We start from the raw sequence: 22,351 nt of genomic DNA, 5'->3' as shown, positions 1-22,351 counted from the left end.
ACCTGAAGTGACACTAATTCTTGAGGACACCAAACATCAATAAAAAACAGAGGCTTACATTGGACAAGTATTGAACTATAATAGGACAAGTAGTTCTCATGGGCTTATTCAGTGATTACTGCAGCCATGAAATTAAAAGACGCTTACTCCTTGGAAGGAAAGTTATCACCAACTTAGCATATTAAAAAGCAGATACATTACTTTGTCAACAAAGGTCCATCTAGTCAAGGCTATGGTTTTTCCAGTAGTCATGTATAGATGTGAGAGTTGGACTGTGAAGAAAGCTAAGCACTGAAGAATTGATGCTTTTGAACTGCGGTGTTGGAGAAGACTCTTGAGAGTCCCTTGGACGGCAAGGAGATCCAACCAGTCCATCCTAAAGGAGATCAATCCTGGGTGTTCACTGGAAGGACTGATGTTGAAACTGAAACTCCAATGCTTTGGCCACCTGATGTGAAGAGCTGACTCATTTGAAAAGACCCTGATGCTGGGAAAGATTAAGGGCAGAAGGAGAAGGGGATGACAGAAGATGAGATGGTTGGATGGCATCACTGACTCAATGGACATGGGTTTGGGTAGACTCCGCCAGTTGGTGATGGACAGGGAGGCCTGGTGTGCTGCAGTTCATGGGGTCACAAGGAGTTGGACATGACTGAGTGACTGAACTGAAATGTATAATTGGAATAAAATCCATGAAAACTATAAAAATCCCCCACATTGTTCTTCATATGTATGGTGAAAGCTAATGTCAGCTGCTCAGTTGTGTCTGACTCTTTGGGACCCCTTGCACTGTAGGTCTCTAGGCTCCTCTGTCCATGGGATTCTCCAGGCAAGCCATTCTCTTCTCCAGGGGATTTTCCTGACCCAGGGATTGACCAGAATCTCCTGCCTTGCAGGCAGATTCTTTACCATCTGAGCCACCAGGGAAGCCACTCATATGTATGGACTTAGAGCTAAATGGTGAAAAGTCCAGATGGAATCCTCCAAATTTCTTGCTCTAACAGCATAATATAGGGACAAAATAATTCATGCTCAGGAGAATTGCCAATGTTAGCTCCATCATCATTTGGGGATGATGAAACTTACCAAATCTCCATTAATAATATATTAATTACATATCATTGGATTCCTATTTTATTGGGTGTTGCAATTAAGAATGAGTGAAATATCTTTTCCAGGTTTATGGAAATGTTTTTTTTTCTTTAGATTAATAAATCTAGTCAATTATTTGGACAGATTTCCTAATATTGGCTTATTCTTACATTCCTGATATAAAATCTGCTAGTCTTGGTATACCATTATATTTGGGAAATGTTGGCTATTTCTGTATTCTATGGTGATTTTTATATTGATATTCATAGCCCAAAGTGAAGAAGTAGGATTAAACTAGTTTTCTAGTGTTCAGACAGATTCTGGTAGCAACATAAAACTTGTTTCACAAAAATTTTTTTAAGTTCTTTTTTCCTTTTATATAATCTAGAATGGCTCAGATGAAGCTATCTCCTCTTCAAAAGTTTGGTAGAATTTGTTTTTCATCTGAGCCTACAGCTATTTTTTTATTGTAACTTTTTGACAATGTCCACTTATTCCTTTATTCAAGTTAGTATGTTTATGTTTTCTTTTCTTCTAAAGTTTGTTATTAGTTAAGACCTATGTTCCTGACCCAAAGGGATGGTACGGGGAGGGAGGGGGAGGAGGGTACAGGATGGGGAACATGTGTATACCTGTGGTGGATTCATGTTGATATATGACAAAACCAATACAATATTGTAAAGTTAAAAAATTAAATTAAATAAAAAAAAAGTAACTCGAAAAGAAAAAGAAAAAAAAAAAAGAAGAGGATGCTGCTCTACTAGTCACATTTCAAGAACTCATTTTTTGAACAGTTGCTGACTTTATCCTCCACCCAGTTCCAAACTCCTCACTATAGTCACTGAAATTCAGGCAAATTATCAGCAAAAATATTCTCATCAATTTTTCTAACAGCTCATTTTATCTATTTGCTTGAACTTGGAGTCTTTTTTAAAATATCTTTTTATTTTGTATTGGAGTATGGTCAATTAACAATGTTGTAATAGATTTAGGTGAACAGCAAAGGGGCTTAGCCATATGTATACATGTATCCACACCTCACCCTCACCCCGCCAGCTTTCCTCCCATCGAGGCTGCCATATAACATTGAGCAGAGTTCCATGTGTGATACAGTAGGTCCTTGTTGGTTACCCATTTTAAATATACCAGTGTGTACATGTCCATCTGGGCTTCCCTGGTGGTCCAGACAGTAAAAATCTGCCCACAATAAGGAGACTCAGGTTCACTCTCTTGCTCAGGAAGATTCCCTGGAGGAGGAAATGGCAACCAACTCCAGTACCCTTGGAGAATTCCATGGACAGAGGAGCCTGGAGAGCTAGAGTCCATGGAATCACAGAATGTCAGACACGACTGAGTGACTAACATGCACATGCATGTCCATCCCAAATTCCCTAACTATCCCATCCCTCCATCCTTTTGCTCAGCAGCCATAATTTAGTTCTCTAAGTCTGTGAGTCTCTTTCTGTTTTGTAAGTAATGAATTTGGAGTCAATTTTTGTTTTACTGGACAATTTTGGGAGTCTGGTGAAGGTTATGATTTCCTCAGAATAATGTTTTTAAACAAATAAAATAAAAACATATGAATTTCAAAGGAATCCAGACACAGTCAAATATATGCATTTATATTTTAATGTGACTTAGTAATTTACTGATCTAATAATGACATCACTGTCACAATAATGATTTGTGGTTTCTGAAGGTGAAAAACTGTAAGTACTGCTAATGTTTCTGTGGCTGTACTTGCATTCAAACCAGAAGGAAAGCTAGAATTACGTTTAAAACTACTAAAAATATAAATATTTGGTGTCCACACACATTCATAGATACTTTATTTTTTATTTCTTTAAATTTTTAAAAGGTCTTTATTGAATTTGTTAAAATATTACTTCTGTTTTATGTTTTGTTTTTTTGACCGAGAGGCATATGGAATCTTAGCTCCCTGACCAGGGACTGAACCCTCACCCCATGAATTGAAAGTGTGGAGCCTTAACACTAGATCATCAGGGAAGTCTCCATAGGCCATTTTATTTTAAAAAACTAAAATTATTTAACTGGAGGATAATTGCTTTACAATGTTGTGTTGGTTTCTGCCATACATCAACATGAGTCAGCCATAGGTATATATATGTCTCCTCCCTCTTAAACCTCCCTCCCATCTCCCACCCCATCCTACCCCCCTAGGTTGTCACAGAGCACTGAACTGAGCTCCCTACATCATATAGCAAATTCCCAGTACCTGTTTTTCATATGGTAATGTCAGTCAGTTCAGTCACTCATTTTTAACTGACTCTTTGTGACCCCACTGACTGCAGCACACCAGTCCCCACCCCGTCCATCACCAACTCCCAGAAATTGCTCAAACTCATGTCCATTGAGTCGGTGATACCATCGAACCATCTCACCCTCTGTCATACCCTTCTCCTCCTTCCTTTGATCTTTCCCAGCATCAGAGTCTTTTCCAAGGAGTCAGTTCTTCATATCAGGTGGCCAAAGTATTGGAGCTTCAGCATTAGTCCTTCCAATGAATATTCAGGACTGATTTTCTTTAAAATTGACTTGTTTGATCTCTTTGAAGTCCAAGGGACTCTCAAGATTCTTCTCCAGTACTACAGTGCAAAAGCATCACTTCTTCAGTGCTCAGTTTTCTTTATGGTCCAACTGTCACATCCATGCAAAACCATAGCTTTGACTAGATGGACCTTTGTTGGCAAAGTAATGTCTTTACTTTTTAATATGCTGTCTAGGTTGGTCATAGCTTTTCTTCAAAGGGGCAAGCGTCTTTTAATTTCATGGCTGCAGTCACCAGCTGTGGTGATTTGGAGCCCCCAAAATAAAGTCTCTCACTATCCCATTGTTTCCCTATCTATTTGCCGTGAAGTGATGGGACTGGATGCCATGATCTTTGCTTTTTGAATGTTGAGATATAAGCCAGCTTTTTCACTCTCCTCTTTCACTTTCATCAAGGGGCTCTTTAGTTCTTTGCTTTCTGCCATAAGGAGGGTGTCATCTGTGTATCTAAGGTGATTGATATTTTTCCTGGCAATCATGATTCCAGCTTGTGCTTCATCTAGCCCGGTATTTCTCATGATGTACTCTTCAATTAAGTAAAATAATCAGGGTGACTATATAAAGCCCTGATGTACTCCTTTCCCAATTAGGAACCAGTCTGTTGTTACTTGTCCAGTTCTAACTGTTGCTTCTTGACCTGCATACATATTTCTCAGGAGGCAGGTCAGGTGGTCTGGTATTCCTGTCTTTTGAAGAATTTTCCATAGTTTGCTGTGATTCACACAGTCAAAGGCTTTGGCATAGTCAATGAAGCAGTGTTGATCCAATGAATGTTGCCAATTTGATCTCTGGTTCTTCTGCCTTTTCTAAATCCAGCTTGAACATCTAGAATTTCTAAGTTCATGTACTGTTGAAGCTTGGCTTGGAGAATTTTGACCATTATGTTGCTAGCGTGTGAGAGGAGTGCAATTGTGCAATAGTTTGAACATTCTCTGGCATTGCTTTTCTTTGGGATTGGAATGAAAACTGACCTTTTCCAGTCTTGTGGTCACTGCTGAGTTTTCCAAATTTGCTGGCATATTGACTGCAGTACTTTAACAGCAAAATCTTTTAGGATTTGAAATAGCTCAGCTGGAATTTCTTCACCTCCACTAGCTTTGTTCATAGTGATGCTTTTTAAGGCCCTTTCACTTTATACTCTTGGATGTCTGGCTCTAGGTGAGTGATCACCATTGTTGGTATCTGGATCATCTTTGCATGAAATGTTCCCTTGGCATCTCTAATTTCCTTGGAGAGATCTCTAGTCTTTCCCATTCTATTGTTTTCCTCTATTTCTTTGCATTAATCATTGGAGAAATGCTGATAAAATGAGAATTATCTTTTCACACCCATTAGGATGCTTATAGTGAAAAATCTAGAAAATAACAAATGTTGCAGAGAATAGGAGAACTTTGAAACCTCATACATTCATGTAAGAATGTAAAATGATACAGCCACTAGGCAAAACAGTTTGGGGATTCCTGAAAAGGTTAAATATGTTGCTAATGGGGAGAGGGGTGAGGGAGAGATGGACTGAGAGTTTAGGGTCAGTAGATGCAAACTATTACCCATGGAATGGATGGACAGCAGTGTCCTACTGTACAGCACACGGAATCATATTCAATGTCCTGGGATAAACCATAATGGAAAATAATATTAAAAAGAACGTATATAATTGGTGACACAGTGGTAAAGAATCTGCCTGCCAATATAGGAGATGCAGGAGACACAGGTTTGATCCATGGGTCAGGAAGATCCCCTGGAGGAGAAAATGGCAACTCACTCCAGTATTCTTGCCTGGAGAATTCCGTGGACTGTGGAGCTTGGTGGGCTACACAGTCCATGGAGTTGCAGCATTGGAAAAGACAGAACAACTGAGCACAGCACATAAGTGAGTCACTTTGCTGCTGAACAGAAGTTAATACAATGTTGTAAACCAACTATATATATATTATATATATTATATATATATATATATTGAAAGCTTCATATAGGAATTACCATATGACCCAGTAATTCCACTTTCAGACATATTCTGAAAATAGGGACACAGATAGTTGTACGCTAATATTTGTTGCAGAATATTCACAATACCAAAGGTATTTTGGAATACCTTTGGAATTTTACCCAGCCACAAAAAGGAATGAAGATCCAAAACGTGCTACAACATGAAAACATTATGCTGAGTGAGAGAAGCCAGTCATAAAAGAACAAATTTTATATGATTTTACATGTATGAAGTATCTAGAATAAATCAATTAATAAAGCCAGAAAGTAGATAGAGGTTCCAGGAAGTTGGGAGAGGGAGAATAGAGAGTTACAGCTGAGGGGGTACAGAGTTTTTGTTTGGGGTGACAGAGGTTTTGGAAATAGTGGTGATGGTTGTACAATACTGTAAATGTAACAATACCACAGAATTATACACTTAAAATGTTAAAGTGGAAAATGTTACATCATATATATTTTACTACAACAAAAAGATATTTTAAATAAATACATAAATTTGAACTGCACACCATAAGAGCATGCAGCATGGGAAGGACTAGAAGTAGACATAGCAAGCCAAATTTATTATTTTATTTGAAATAAAGAGAACAATATTTTAAAATCAGTATATGAAAATTTGTTATCAATAGCGAAGCACAAGCTGGAATCAAGATTGCCGGGAGAAATATCAATAACCTCAGATATGCAGATGACACCACCCTTATGGCAGAAGGGAAGAAGAACTAAAGCGCCTATTGATGAAAGTGAAAGAGGAGAGTGAAAAAGTTGGCTTAAAACTCAACATTCAAAAAACGAAGATCATGACATCTAGTCCCATCACTTCGTGGCAAATGGATGGGGAAACAATGGAAACAGTGAGAGACTTTATTTTCTTGGGCTCCAAAATCACTGCAGATGGTGACTGCTGCTGCTGCTGACTGCAGCCATGAAATTAAAAGACACTTGCTCCTTAGAAGAAAAGCTATAACCAACCTGGACAGCATATTAAAAAGCAGACAAAGGTCCATCTAACAAAAGGTATGGTTTTACCAGGAGCCATGTATGAATATGAGAGTTGGACCATAAAGAAAGTTGAGTAGCAAAGAACTGATGCTTTTGAACTGTGGTGTTGGGGTCGCAAAGAGTTGGACATGACTGAGCAAATTGAACTGAACTGTGATGTTGGAGAAAACTCTTGAGTGTCCCTTGGGCTACAGGGAGATCAAACAAGTCAAACCTAAAGGAAATCAGTCTTGAATATTCACTGGAATGACTGATGCTGAAGCTGGAACTCCAATACTTGGGCCACCTGATGCAAAGAGCTGACTCTTTGGAAAAGACCCTGATGATGGGCAAGATTGAAGGCAGGAGGAGAAGTGGATGACGAATGATGAGATGGTTGGATGGCATCACCTACTCGATGGACATGAATTTGAGCAAGCTCCAGGTGTTGGTGATGGACAAGGAAGCCTGGAATGCTGCAGTCCTTGGGGTCACGAAGAGTCGGACATGACTGAGTTACTGAACTGAACTGAGTAGCAAAGGAGGGGAAAATTTATAAGAAAGCATGAGAAATAGAAAAAGAGAAATGAGAAGATAGAAAATTAATGAATTTAATTACAATAAGTGTAAAGATGTGTACTCGATCATAATTTTCAGATTCTAATATTAAAGCATTGAATATCAGAGATTTGTTTTCTACAGGACACAATAAAAGAAAAAATAGATACTGAAAATGAACAGATGGAAAATACATAATAAATATGAAGTGAAGTGAATATATATATAAATTTAAAGTGAAGAATTAGAGATTTTTAACATGCAAAAACATGTTAAAAACATGGAAAAATTAAAATTCAAGGTAAAAACCTGCATGAGTTACCAAAGAGTTTAATAACAGCAATAATAATAATGTAAAGAACATGGAAGCAAATGTAACTATCAACATTGTTTCAAGTTAAATGCAGCTATAAATGAAAGAATTTAATCATTGCAAATGTACATTTATAATCTATTTCAGATTGATTCATAATGAATATGAATATAGAGATACAATATCATTAACGTGATTCGTCTAATGAAAGTTAGATGAATCTAATCTAGTAGATCAATTCATCTAATTCACCCAATGATATTCTAATGAATATTGTAAACATGGCTCCATCTAATGCATATAAATTTGCAGCATCAAACTTCTTCCAAGTAAACATGACTATTCACAAAAATAGATCTTGTATCAGGCCAAATAAATCTTATCCTAGGCTAACTATCATGTAAATATGTTGCTTGACCAAATTCAATAAAATAAAATATCAATATGAAAAATTGCCTTTAACATAGCTCATATAGCTGAAAAATATTCTGTTAAATAATTGAATTAAGAGGAAATGACAAAGAATATCTCAGGACTCTGTGCTGAACGACAATATAAGAACCATTTGTCAATGCTGTGGAATGTACCTAAACCAACAGGCAGAAAATAAATAGCTTTGAATTCATTTACAAAAAAAGAAAAATTGAAATAAAACTAGGAAAGGACAACTAACCTTTATTTTTAAGAATATAGCAAATGTATTATCTCAATTAAATTGAAACAGAAAAGAGAACTTGGCAAACCAGACATCTAGAGAAATCCCATCAGTCCAGAATACATAAAAATATGGAAAAACTAGTCTTTAGAATTATTTGAAGTTCATGACCCACCTGTCAGTGAAAGAAAAACCTTCAGATGCCAAAAATGGTGTGAAAGTACACATTCTGAGAGGAAAAAAAAAAAAGTACTGAAAATAGAGCTTTGGGGGCATTTGGAATCTGTTTGAAATTAGAGCTAAAGTTTTAAAGTATTGTGTGTATGTAGGATAAGGTAACTAGTTTTGGTCTCTGCAAGGCTAGAATCGAGATTGGAGCCTATCCACAAGCCAGGACCCTTGAAAAAAAATCTGTTAAAGGGCAAACATGAAAATAATATATGCTCAGCAAAAGGTTAAAATTAGGGGACCTTATCTCTCAACCATGACACTGAACGAAAGGAGAATGTGGAGGTTTTTTGGTTCTGAGAATTTCTAACAATAGACTTGTATATGTGTATATTTGGGATTATGTAGTACTACCCATAGGGCTTCCCAGGTGGCGCCAGTGGTAAAGAATCTGCTTGCCAGTGCAGGAGACACAGTAGATGCCGGTTCGATCCCAGAGTTGGGAAGATCCCTTGGAGTAGGAAATGGCAACTCACTCCAGTATTCTCGCCTGGAAAATTCCATGGACAGAGGAACCTTGTGGGTTACAGTTAACAGCGTCACAAAGAGTCAGACACAACTAAGCACATGCACACACACCCCTATGGAGTACTACCCATAGAGCCTAAAACATTTCACACTGAAAATTTAATTTAAATAAGTTCAAGACTAACTTCATGTAAAATCACTGGATTTGAAAAATAGAAAGATTCATTTCATCAGTGTTCTGACCCTCTTTCCGCCATGATTACTGTTACTACATCAAAAATGCATTAGTTAAAAAAAAAATAGGGATCAGACAGTAAAAACAAAAGCAATCTTTTAAAGAATTAAAAACGCATACTTGGAAAAAACAAAAATGCATACTCAAGAGCAGCACTTTTGTATCTGCTTGTCATTCCCATGTTGTAAGTGTCAAGATTGATCACAGCTTTCTCTTAGCTTTTTTTCCTAAGATTTTGTGGTAAAAGATTGTCAATGCTCAGGAAAGTCAGGTAAGATGTAATGAGAAATATTGTTTTAGAGACTTATTCCCACCATCAACATCTTTACAGTGAGCAGTCTCCAGGTAGTTTTTTTTTTTTTTTTCCCTCTGGGGTTTGGGGCTGTAGAAAGAAGGAACTGCAAGAGAGGGAGTCAGACTGAGCCACTCAATTTGTGCATGGGATGAAAATCTCCTTGAAGAGTGGAATTCCTTGAAACGTAGTCAAAACCTTTATGGAAAATTTTGGTGACATTCAATAACACAGTTAAAACCAATGCAAGAAAGTAGTGTAAGTTGAAAGAGATCTTCAGGAATTTCTTCACTAGATTGTTTTCTAGGAACATCCATTTCTCCCTAAGCCTGTCAAGGAGTTCTGAGGAGCTTCTCTTTCTTCCAGCATTTTAATTGCTTCTGTACTCTCAAAAAAACTTGCTTTAGCTTGTTGTTTCCTAGAATTAGGATAAATGAGTGTCCCCAGGGATAGAGGGCAGTGATGGTCAGACCAAAAATAAACAACAGCTTGCTTTCTGACATAGTAGTGCATGATATTTCTATGGTAATGCCTATAAAATACAAAATAAAAAGGATGATAAAAGATATCAAAACTTTCATTGCTTTGATATGTGCTTCTGTGCTGGGGTCTCTGAATCCTGTGGCATTCAGTAGCATCCTCTGGTTGTGCCTCCGAAGGGAAATGAACAATAAGATACATGTAATCAGGCATAGTATGAAGATGGTAAGGGTTCCAAGATTGAGCAAAATCTGGTTTCTAAAGAATTCACCTTTATGCACTTCAACTGAAAAGACTACACTTCTATTCTTTGCTCTAGAATCACTAATTATCTTCATAGTTAGTGGGAAAGTAACTAACCATGAAATAAGCAAGTATCCCATCAGAAGGAGAAGAACCCTTTTGACGTCACTCCTCAACCAGAGAAAAATGTGGTGGGAAAAATTGGCTATCTTCAGGAAATAGAAGATGCTGAGGCTGGTGGCAAAAAAGACACTTGCTGGATTCAGAATTACCCATGAGTAAGTAATACAGTCAATTAGGTAACCAGAGGAATACATTTCTGGAGAAAAAATCTTCACAAATCCATCGGTAGTTATTAACCCTATCAGGAAAATTCTGGAAGTAGCCAATCCCATGAGAATAAAGCTGATAGTAGAAAACTTCTTGTTCTTCACACATTCAATGAAGTATGCAAGTCCAATAAATCCATCCCCTAAAACCCCCAATATTGACTCACTAACTGCTACAAAAATGAGGAGGCCTTCCAGTACACTCAGCATATCTGCCAGTCCCTAATATTATTTCTGTTCCATCAATCTTAAATTACCTGCTGCAGAATGAGGGAGGCATGTATTGCTGCTTGATGGAAGAATGATTTTCTTCTCTTTCATTAATAAAGAATTGCAAGTGCCCACATTACTGCCTTGTGATAGAATCCAAAATAGCTTCAGGGAGACCCCTCCAGTTATGTCTATAAAATTTAGCTAGTCTAGAGAATGTGTGTCCAGACTGAACACCTTCCTTAATTTGTTAAGATGCAAATAAAACTTTCTGTTTCATGGATTCTACTTGTCCTCCTGAGACTATTTTGCATTTGTTACCCTGGATTGTACAGTAGGAGTGGCAAGCAGATGCCTACAGAAAACAGAGCAGAATAGAAAGAAAAATTGAACTTCACCTTTTTCAGTGTCAGCATTAACACCGTCATTTATTTTGTGTTAATAATAACAGTTTAGATATATAAAGCAAAAATAGTGTAAAAAAGGAAGAAGAGATGTGTGAAATTAGCATGAAATTAGTAGTCATTTATCTCTATGAGTAGATGAAAGCTGCTTCTTTGAGAAGATCAATAAAAATGATTAGCCTTTCGCCATCCTGAGAAAAAAAGGGGCCGGAAGTGAAACAGGGTATAATAACTGACCCCCATGGACATTTAAAGGAATATTACAAGCATTGCTGTGTCCACAAATTTGTTAAATTAGATGAACTCTGTCAATTCTTTGAAAAATAACAACTGAAAAAACTCACACAAGAAGAAATAGGTAATGCAAATAGGCCTAAATCTATTTTAATCAAAAAGCTAATCATAAGCTTCCAAAACAGAAAGCACCGGGCACAGGTGGAGTTACTGGTAAATTCTAACAAACATTTATGAAATATTGTACTAATTGTCTTTAGTCTCTTTCAAAAAACAGAAGCAGAGGGAATATTTTACAACTCAGTCTAAGGTCAGCCTTACCATAATACCAAAACCAGACAAAGACTGAAGCTAGAAGCTAAAACTACAGACCAGTATCACTCATGACAATAGATGTGAAAATTTTCAACCTCATATTAGCAGATAAAATCCAACAATGTATACAAAATAATTGTATAGCACAAACAAGTGGGATTAAGCCTGAGTACACAAACTGGTTCAATATTTGAAAATCATTTAATGTAATTCATCATCTCAACAAACAAACAAACAAAATCACACAATATATCAAAAGCTGTTTAAATTCATTTGATAAAATCCAACTATCATTCATGATAAAAAAAAAAATCAACCTGATGAAGACTATCTATAACAAGCCTAGAGCTGGAACTGCACTTAATGCTGAAATATTCAAAGTTTTTCTAACAATATAAGGTACAAGGCAAAGTTAACCTCTCTCACCACTCCTTTTCAGCATGTACTGGAAATTCTAGCTAATGCAATAGAAAAAAACAGAAATAAGAGGTATACAGGTTGGGATGGAAGAAATGAAACTACCTTTTACTGTAGTTGACATGAACATCTATGTAGAAAATACAAAAGCGGTGATCAAAAAACTCCTGAAATTAATAAGTAATTATTATAGCAACATAGTAAGATATAAAGTTAAGAGACAAAAATCAATTGCTTTCTTATACACCAGCAGTGAACACGAGGAATTTAAAATTAAAAACACAATACCATTTCCATAGCATCCAAAAATTGAAGTGCATAGGTATAAATATAACAAAATAAGTACAAAACTTCTTTGAGGAAAACTATAAAACTCTGATAAATGAAAATAAAGAACTAAATAACTGTAACAATGATCCATGTTCATTGATAGGAAGACTCAGTATTTTCAAAATGCCAGTTCTTCTACACTTGATCTATAGATTCAGTACAATCCCAATCTAAATCATAGCATGTTATCTTGTTGATACTGACAAATTGATTTTAAAGTTCATTCAATTCAATTCAACTTGGTCGCTCAGTCATGTCCAACTCTTTGCGACCCCATGAATCACAGCATGCCAGGCCTCCCTGTCCATCATCAACTCCCGGAGTTCACTCAAACTCATGACCATCCAAGTCAGTGATGCCCTCCAGCCATCTCATCTTCTGTTGTCCCCTTTTCCTCCTGCCCCCAATCCCTCCTAGCATCAGAGTCTTTTCCAATGAGTCAACTCTTCACATGAGGTGGCCAAAGTACTGGAGTTTCAGCTTTAGCATCACTCCTTCCAAAGAACAACCAGAACTGGTCTCCTTCAGAATGGACTGGTTGGATCTCCTTGCAGTCCAAGGGACTCTCACGAGTCTTCTCCAACACCACAGCTCAAAAGCATCAATTCTTCGGTGCTCAGCTTTCTTCACAGTCCAACTCCCACATCCATACATGACTACTGGAAAAACCATAGCCTTGACTAGATGGACATTTGTTGGCAAAGTAATATCTCTGCTTTTGAATATGCTATCTAGGTTGGTCATAACTTTCCTTCCAAGGAGTAAGCATCTTTTAATTTCATGGCTGCAGTCACCATCTGCAGTGATTTTGGAGCCCCAAAAAATAAAGTCTGACACTGTTTTCACTGTTTCCCCATCTATTTCCCATGAAATGATGGGATCAGATGCCATGATCTTTGTTTTCTGAATGTTGAGTTTAAGCCAACTTTTTCACTCTCCTCTTTCACTTTCTTCAAGGGGCTTTTTAGTTCCACTTCACTTTCTGCCATAAGGGTGATGTCATCTGCATATCTGAGGTTATTGATATTTCTCCCAGCAATCTTAATTCCAGCTTGTGCTTCTTCCAGCCCAGTGTTTCTCATGATGTACTCTGCATAGAAGTTAAATAAACAGGGTGACAATATACAGCCTTGACATACTTCTTTTCCTATTTGGAACCAGTCTGTTGTTCCATGTCCAGTTTTAACTGTTGCTTCCTGACCTGCATATAGGTTTCTCAAGAGGCAGGTCAGGTAGTCTGGTATTTCCATCTCTTGAAGAATTTTCCACAGTTTATTCTGATCCACACAATCAAAGGCTTTGGCATAGTCAATAAAGCAGAAATAGATGTTTTTCTGGAACTCTCTTGCTTTTTCCATGATCCAGTGGATGTTGGCAATTTGATCTCTGGTTCCTCTGCCTTTTCTAAAACCACCTTGAACATCTGGAAGTTCACGGTTCACGTATTGCTGAAGCCTGGCTTGGAGAATTTTGAGCACTACTTTACCAGCGTGTGAGTTGAGTACAATTGTGTGGTAGTTTGAGCATTCTTTGGCATTGCCTTTCTTTTGGGATTGGAATGAAAACTGACTTTTTCCAGTCCTGTGGCCACTGCTGAGTTTTCCAAATTTGCTGGCATATTGAGTGCAGCACTTTCATAGCATCATCATTCAGGATTTGAAATACCTCAACTGGAATGCCATCACCGCCACTAGCTTTGTTTGTAGTGATGATTTAAAGTTCATATGAAATATCAAAAGACCCAGAATAGCCAACACAATATCGGGGGAGAAGAATAAAGTCAGAGAATTGACACTTGCTGAGGTCAAGACTTAAACAAGACAATGTGATATTAGCTAAAAAAAGACATCTAAATGGAACAGAATAGAAAGCCCATAAATAGACCCACATAAGTATATATATATCAATTGTCCTTTAACAAAAGAGCAAAAGCAATACAATGGAACAGTCTTTACAACAAGGAGTGCCAAAACAATCAGACATCCACATGCAAAAAGTAAAATTAGGCACATACCTTATGTTATTTACAAATATTAATTTAAAGCACATCATAGACCAAAATATAACCCAAAAGCTATAGAATTCATAGTAGATAACATAGTAGAAAATCTAGATGATCTTGGGAATGGCAATCACTTTTTAGATAAAAACACCACAGGCAAAATCTATGAAAGAGTTCATTGACAAGCTAGACTTCATTAAAATAAAAAATTTCTGCTTTGCAAAAGACACTGTCAAGAGAAGGAAAAGACAAGCCAAAGATAGGGATAAAATATTTGCAGAAAACATATCTAATAAAAGAAAATCTTCCAGAATATATAAAGAAATCATAATGCTAAACAAAAAGTAGATACGCTACGCTACGCTAAGTCACTTCAGTCGTGTCCGACTCTGTGTGACCCCATAGACAGCAGCCCACCAGGCTCCCCCGTCCCTGGGATTCTCCAGGCAAGAACACTGGAGTGGGTTGCCATTTCCTTCTCCAATGCATGAAAGTGAAAAGTGAAAGTGAAGTTGCTCAGTTGTGTCCGACTCTTAGCGACACCATGGATTGCAGCCTACCAGGCTCCTCCGTCCATGGGATTTTCCAGGCAAGAGTACTGGAGTGGGGTGCCATTGCCTTCTCCAAAAAAGTAGATAAGAAACCTGCTTAAGAACTGGGCAAAAATTTAAACATACACTCCATAGAAGCAGAAAGACAGGGGTCAAATTATATTCTTCTGGCATCAGGTCCCCGATCCAAGTGCAGAATAAGGCCCTGAATGATTTCGATACCCTGGAATGAAGTAGCTATTATTCTTGGTTTAAATAAGATTTCTGTCTCCAGCAGAGTGTGAATAATAAAACAGATTCAGTTGCCATTGGCATATATTGTAACCTCCAGGAAAGGAGCTCTAAGGAAGACCTTCAAGGTCAACACAATACAGAAGTAAATAACCTGAGTCCTTGGTGATGGACTGGAACACTCTCTCCTTCAGATGCCTAGGCAGATGAGATAATTTCCTTATAGTTAACACTAGTTTGAGATAAGACTTTTTACAGTCAAAACTTCCTAATTAATATATGTCCCCCAAATATTGCTAATATGTACAGATTTCCAGGTACCAGTTCATGCTGAATGTAATAAAGCATGATGTTTCCTATGCCTTAGGAATATTAACAATTAATGAGTAATTCTTTTTATCTGTGGAAACTTCATTCAGTATATAAAAGTAATATAAATGAGAACATATTATATTTTGAAATCATCTAGAATTATTGATTAAACTAACTTCATCCAACAGGGAGCATAAGTAGGAAAATAGTTCTATACATTGTTTAAAAAGTCCTCAGATTTTCTCTATCCTCTTTTCAAAGAAAACTCATTTTCAGTGTTACCATACAAACTAAGATGCAAATGTCACATGTTTAGCATAAATAGGATTTCCATTTTACCAGGAACAGAAATTTCATGCAAAGTAGACAGCATTTTCATGGTAACCAAATCTCAGCCATTAGAAATATACTTTGGAAAGGAAAATTTCCAAGTTGACTAGGATCTTATATCCAAAGCATATGAGAGGAAGACAGTCTTGTCTCTCTAGGGACATTTTCTTCTTCTATGGCCTATCCTGGCCTCACTGATGTTCCAAGTTGACAACATTCTCAGATCACATCTGAGTAGATTAGAATTTTGGAAGCTGGAAGCAAATTTCAAGTAGGAAACTACTGGCCCATTCACTCCTTCCTTATAAACCTCCAACTTTTATTAGGGTGACAGAGTAGGTTGAATTGTGTCTCATGCCAAAAGGTATACCCAAGAGCTAACCCCTGGAAAAGGGGTCTATGCAAATGTAGGATTTGAGTGGAATCTAAATATTATGACTGGTTGTCCTTAGGAGAGAGAGGAAGAATCAACATACAGAAAGAAGAAGACCATGAGAACCAGGAGGCAGGGATAGGGGTTACTACTTCTACCATTAAAGGACTATCAGGGAGTACCAGAAGGTGGAAGAGGCAAGAAAGAATTCTGTAGAGCCTTCAGAGAGAGTGTATTCCTACTGATCCCTTCATTTCAGACTTCTAGACTCCAGAACTGTGAGGAATAAATTTCTGTTTCTTGAAGGCAGTAAATCTTTGATAATTTCTTACAGCAGTCCTGGAAAACTAATACAGATGTTTCTATTATTGAAAAAATAATTAACAAACACTTTTTAGTTAAAACAATGAAATTTTACGTGAAAAGCTTCATGAATTTTTACTAACTGCATACATTCCTATAACACACCCTAGACCAAGAAGCAGACACAATCTACTCCCCAGAAGACAACCTCAAGCTACTCCTAGTTACAACCTCACAGTCTCCCACTTTTTTGTACTTTTATGTACAAACTCATAAAGAACATAAATTTAGTTTCTTTCTTTCACATCCAGTTTTCAAGATTCATCTATATGTTTACATATAATTGTAGCTCATTTATCCTCACTGCCATACTATACAGCCATGGAAGCCTGTCTTTTGGCAGTAGGGTGAATGAGCTGTGCATTATCCAGTTGTTTTATTTCTCTTGCATAATCTTAAATGTCCCCTTCTTCCTTTTTCTTTAGCCACTCAGCTTCTCTAGGGCATTTTTCCATTCTTTGTTTCTCTCCTCTTTCAAAAGCAATCCTCAGGAGACAGACATCTCAAACTGTGTATTTTCAACTTTCTTCCCTCCTTGCTATGACCTGCTAGGATTCTTGTTCAATATTTTCACATTTAGAATGACTATTTTTTCTTCATAAAGTAATTTTAGTCAAGTCTTAAGTCCTCATTCCATAATTAAGTCTTCCATAAAATTTTTCCAGGAAGCTCTCATGATATTGTCAGGACCACCACGAATCTCCATAAGGGGATAGAGCAGAGTTGATTCTCTTCATTGCTTACTGATTCACTTCCTTTAATATTCTTTGTAATAAACCAGTAATCTACTGAGTACACACATCTTCTGAGTTTTGTGAGCCAATCTAGCAAATTAATCTAATTCAAGCAGGGGTTTGTTGGAATCTCCAATTTATAGCCAATAAGTCAAAAGCACATGTAACAACCTGAGCTTACAACTGGCATCTGAAGTGGGGGTAGTCTTGTGGGACTGAGCCCTTAACCTATGAAATCTGATGCCATCTTCAGGTTGGTAAGGGCAGAGTTGAGACAATTGCTTGGTGAGGTTGGGAAGACTCCCATACATCAGAATTCGGTGTCAGAATCAATAAATACACATCTACAAGATTACTCATAGTACTACTGTTTGTAGTTGCAAGATATCAGAAACAAATGAACATATACACAGAACCTGTTGGATCAACTGTGGTACATTCAGGCAATGGAGTACTAAAAAGGTGTGAAAAAGAATGAGAAACAATTTCACAATTGGATGCAATGATTTCTTACATATGATAAAAGCATTGTGCAAACTATATTTTATATAAGGAATATGGAAAATTTAATATTCACGTGCTTATTTTTTCAAAAATAAAATTAGGAGGAAAAATGCAGAAATGAATGAGATTGATAATTTATAGGGAGAAATTCACAATGAGATAGAAGTTATGGAAGTGAAAAATATATTCTCAGTATGCTTTTTGTGTAATTTTGACACTTGAAATGATGTTAATATTTTAAATTAAACATATAAAATAAAGGCTGGGGAAAAAACCTAAAACAGACTCATTAAGAAACAAATCTCACTTTTTCAAATGAATATAAACATGCTAAAGGAAAAGAAAGAGAACTTACCAAAGTAACTTTGGAACACAGTAGTATTTAGACTTTGTGCCCTGATACAGTCATGTATTAAAAAGCATATTAAAAAGCAGAGACATAACTTTGCCAATAAAGGTCCATCTAGTCAAAGCTATAGTTTTTCCAGCAGTCATGTATGTCTGTGAGAGTTGGACTATAAAGAAAGCTGAGTGCCAAAGAATTGATGCTTTTGAACTGTGGTCTTGGAGAAGACTTTTTTTCTTTCTTTTTGGAGAAGACTCTTGAGAGTCCCTTGGACTGCAAGATCCAACCAGTCAATCCTAAAGGAAATCGGTCTTGAATATTCATTGGAAGGACTGATGCTGAAGCTGAAACTCCAATCCTTTGTCCACCTGATGCGAAGAAATGACTCATTGGAAAAGACACTGATTGAGGGATCTTTTGATTTGAGGGCGGGAGAAGGGGATGACAGAGGATGAGATGGTTGGATGGCATCATTGACTCAATGCACATGAGTTTCACCAAGCTCTGGAAGTTGGTGACGGACTGGGAAGCCTGGAGTCCTGCAGTCCATGGGGTCGCAAAGAGTTGGACACGACTGAGCTACTGAACTGAACTGAAAGAAAATAAAGAAAAGTGAAGTTGCTCAGTCGTGTCCAACTCTTTGCGACTCCATGGACTGTAGCCTACCAGGTTCCTCTGTCTATGGGATTTTCCAGGCAAGAGTACTTGAGGGGTTGCCTTTCCCTTCTCTAGGGGATCTTCCCCACCCAGGGATTGAACCTGGGTGTCCTGCATTGCAGGCAAGACACCTTACTGTCTGAGCCGCCAGGGAAGCTGAACTGAACTGATAGTCATATATGAGCTGCAACAAAGTACTTAACTGTAGTTAATAGTGTCTTCTTCCTCCCTTCCTTACTTCCTTTCCTCCCCTCCTTCTCTCTCCTTCTTCTTTCCTTTCTCCCTTCATTCCTTCTTTCTTTTTTCATTCTTTCTTTCCCTCTCTCTCTTCCTTTCTTCCCCCTTTCTCTTCCTTCTAGAAGTGGTATGAGTTAACAAATCTGAAACTAACTTCAGGATATATTAGAAAGAAGAAAGTGAAAGTAGCTCAGTTGTGTCCAACTCTTTGCAACCTCATGGACTATAGCCTGCCAGGCTCCTCCATCCGTGGGATTTTCCAGGCAAGAATACTAGGGTGGGTTGCCATTCCTTCTACAGGGGATTTTCCTGACCCAGGAATTAAACCCAGGTTTCCTGTATTACAGGCAGACTCTACTGCCTGAGACACCATGGAAATACTCAGTGAATGTTCAGTTCAGCTCAATCCAGTCGCTCAGTCATGTCTGGCTCTTTGTGACCCCATGGACTGCAGCACGACAGCCTTCCCTGTCCATCACCAACTCTTGGAGCCTACTCAAACTCATGTCCATCAAGTCAGTGATGCCATCCAACCATCTCATTCTCTGTTGTCCCCTTCTCCTTCCACCTTTAATCTTTCTAAGCATCAAGGTCTTTCCCAATGAGTCAGTTCTTCGCATCAGGTGGCCAAAGTATTGGAGTTTCAGCTTCAGCATCAGTCCTTCCAATGAATATTGAGGACTGATTTCCTTTGGGATTGACTAGTTGGATCTCCTTGCAGTCCAAGGGACTCTTGAGATTCTTCTCCAACTCCACAGTTCAAAAGCATCAATTTTTTGGCACTCAGCTTTCTTTTTGGTCCAACTCTCACATCCATACATGACTACTGGAAAAACCATAGCTTTGACTAGATGGACCTTTGTTGGTAAAGTAATGTCTCTGTTTTTTAATATGCTGTTTAGGTTGGTCATAGCTTCTCTTCCAAGGAGCAAGTGTCTTTTAATTTCATGGCTGCAGTCACCATCTGCAGTGATTTTGGAGCCCACCAAAATAAAGTCTGTCAATACTGGATTGGGTAGTCTTTCCCTTCTCCAGGGGAGCTTCCCAACCCAGGTACCAAACTCAGGTCTCCCTCACTACAGGTGGATTCTTTACCAGCTGAGCCAAAAGGGAAGCCCTAGAATACTGGAGTGGGTAGCCTTTCCCTTCTCTGGGGGATCTTCCCAACTCAGGGATTGAACCCAAGTCTCCCACACTGCAGGTGGATTCTTTACCAAATGAGCTACCAGGGAAGCCCTCAGTGTATATTAGGACTGAATAAATGACTATATAAACTGAATAAAGCAAGATCCATATTTTTCATGGTTAAAGAGAGGATTTGCAACATGGCAAAAAGGAAGACTGTAGTTTTGAATTGCAGTAGAGACACAAACATAGACACATCATACATTACAAATAGAGAGATACATAGACGCAGAGAGGGAGAAAGAAGTAAGTGGGTGGGCGTAATGTTTATATCCAGCCAAATCTTGGTTTTCAAATACCCTTTTTCCCTCAAATAAATGAAGATTTCTTGGATAAATAGTGAACCCAAGGCTGGATGAGGAAAACACAAAGCAAGCCTGAAATGTTTTGGTTTGTGAGAACATAAGGAAACATGAAGGAAGAACGGGGCCATGTCAAAAGGACACAGGAGACAATTTGAAGTTCTCACTTGACAAATCTAGAGAAATGTAGGCATTAAAATAAATAAGAGAAATACTATAATAATATTTCTTTGAGTGTGTGTGTGTGAAGAACTATCAATGCTTCAGGGAATTCAAGTAAAATACAAAGAAAAATTTTGTTTAGAGGCTTATCCACCAATGACATCTTTATAATCAATAGTCTCCAAGCTGTTTTTGGCCTAGGGTTGGGTGGGAGAAACCACTGCAAGGGAAGGAAAGTGCCTGAGCCACTCAATTTGTGTATGGGATTAAAATCTCATTGAAAATTGACATTACCTGAGACATAGTCAAAATCTTTTTGTAAGATTTTAGTTATGTTCAATAACACAGTTAAAAACACTGCAAGAAAGCAGTGTAAGAGAAACAGATCTTGAGGAATTTCATTACTAGGCTACCTTTTTGTGGTATCCATTTCTCCCCAAGCCTGTCATGGAGTTCTAAGAAGTTTTTCTTTCTCCTAGCACTTTAATAGCTTCAGTACCCTCAAAGAGGCTTGGTTAAGCTTGCTGTTTCCAAGAATTAGGATAAATGAGTGTCCACAGGGATAGAGGATGGTGGTTGTCATACCAAAAATAAATAGCAGTTTGTTTTCAGGCACTGTCACACTTAATATTTGTATGGCAGTGCCTACAAAATACAGGATAAAGAGGATGATAAAAGACACCAAAATCTTCATTGCTTTGATGTGCGCTTCTGTACTGGGGTCTCTGAATCCTGTGGCATTCAATTGCATCCTCCTGTTGTGCCTCCAAAGGGAAGCGATTATTAAGAAACATGTAATCAGGCATAGTACAAAGACAAGAAATGTTCCAAGATTGAACAAAATCTGATTTATAAAGTATTCACTTTTATGCATGGTGACCAACCTGGTTGTGCTTCTGTTCTTCATAATATTATTAATAAAAGGCATTGTAATGTTTGGAAAAGTAAATAACCATGAAATGGGCAAACATCCCATTAGAAGAAGAAAAATCTCAGTGATGTGACCCTTCAGCCAGAGAAAAATGCAGTGGGAAAAGTTGGCTATTTTCAGGAAGTAGAAGATGCTGAGGCTAGTGGTAAACCAGACACTTGATTGATTCATAATTATCCATAAGTAAGCTATATATTGACTTAGATTACCAGACAAATAAATATCTGGAGAAAACACTCTCACATATGCATCTGTAGTTATTATCCATATCAGACAAAATCTAGAAGAGGCTAAGCCAGTGAGAATAAGGCTGAGTGTAGAGATCTTCTTATTTTTCACACAGTTAATGCAGTTTACTAGTCCAATAAACCCATTCCCTAAAACCCCCAATACTGACTCATTAACTGCTACAAAAAGGAGGAGGCCTTCTACTATACTCAGCATGTCTGCCAATCCTTAATCGTATTCCTGTTTCATTAATTTTCTTTTTTTTGTTTGTTTGTTTCATTAATTTTCAATTACCTGCTGCAGAAAAAGGCAGATATTGCTGCTTTGTGGTAGAATGATTTTCTTCTCTTTCATTTCAAAAAGACTTAAAAGCACACCAATTGCTGCCTTGACATGGAATCCAAAACAGCTTGACAGAGACCCCTCCAGTTATGTCTATAAAATTTAGTTAATCAATGTGTGTCCTGACCTAATGCCTACCCACAATTTGTTAAGATGCAAATAAATGTTTCTGTTTCCTGAAATCTACTTGTCCTCCTGAGACTATTTTGCATAGTTACCCTGG

At 37.6% G+C, this 22,351-nt stretch overlaps 2 protein-coding genes across 2 annotated transcripts; both read right to left on the bottom strand.

Annotated features, from left to right (window-relative positions):
• Nucleotides 1-9,708: 9,708 nt before the first annotated feature.
• LOC147372702 (taste receptor type 2 member 10-like) lies at nucleotides 9,709-10,638 on the bottom strand. The gene has a single exon (XM_086403662.1). The coding sequence runs from the start codon at nucleotides 10,636-10,638 to the stop codon at nucleotides 9,709-9,711; it is 930 nt and encodes a 309-aa protein (XP_086259788.1).
• A 10,464-nt stretch (nucleotides 10,639-21,102) lies between these two features.
• LOC147372701 (taste receptor type 2 member 10-like) lies at nucleotides 21,103-22,002 on the bottom strand. The gene has a single exon (XM_086403661.1). It carries the CDS (start codon nucleotides 22,000-22,002, stop codon nucleotides 21,103-21,105), a length of 900 nt encoding a protein of 299 aa, XP_086259787.1.
• Between the last annotated feature and the right edge of the window lie 349 nt (nucleotides 22,003-22,351).

The sequence above is a fragment of the Bos grunniens genome, chromosome 5 (assembly GCF_055505025.1).
Source record: "Bos grunniens cultivar Pamir isolate PY7600 chromosome 5, Bosgru_T2T1.0, whole genome shotgun sequence".
In the NCBI taxonomy this organism is placed as follows: Eukaryota; Metazoa; Chordata; class Mammalia; order Artiodactyla; family Bovidae; genus Bos; species Bos grunniens.
This window is presented reverse-complemented; position numbering and strand designations above follow the sequence as displayed.

Coding starts and splice junctions, on each gene's coding strand:
- LOC147372702 (XM_086403662.1), bottom strand. CDS start 10,638: ATGCTGAGTGTACTGGAAGGCCTCCTCATTTTTGTAGCAGTTAGTGAG.
- LOC147372701 (XM_086403661.1), bottom strand. CDS start 22,002: ATGCTGAGTATAGTAGAAGGCCTCCTCCTTTTTGTAGCAGTTAATGAG.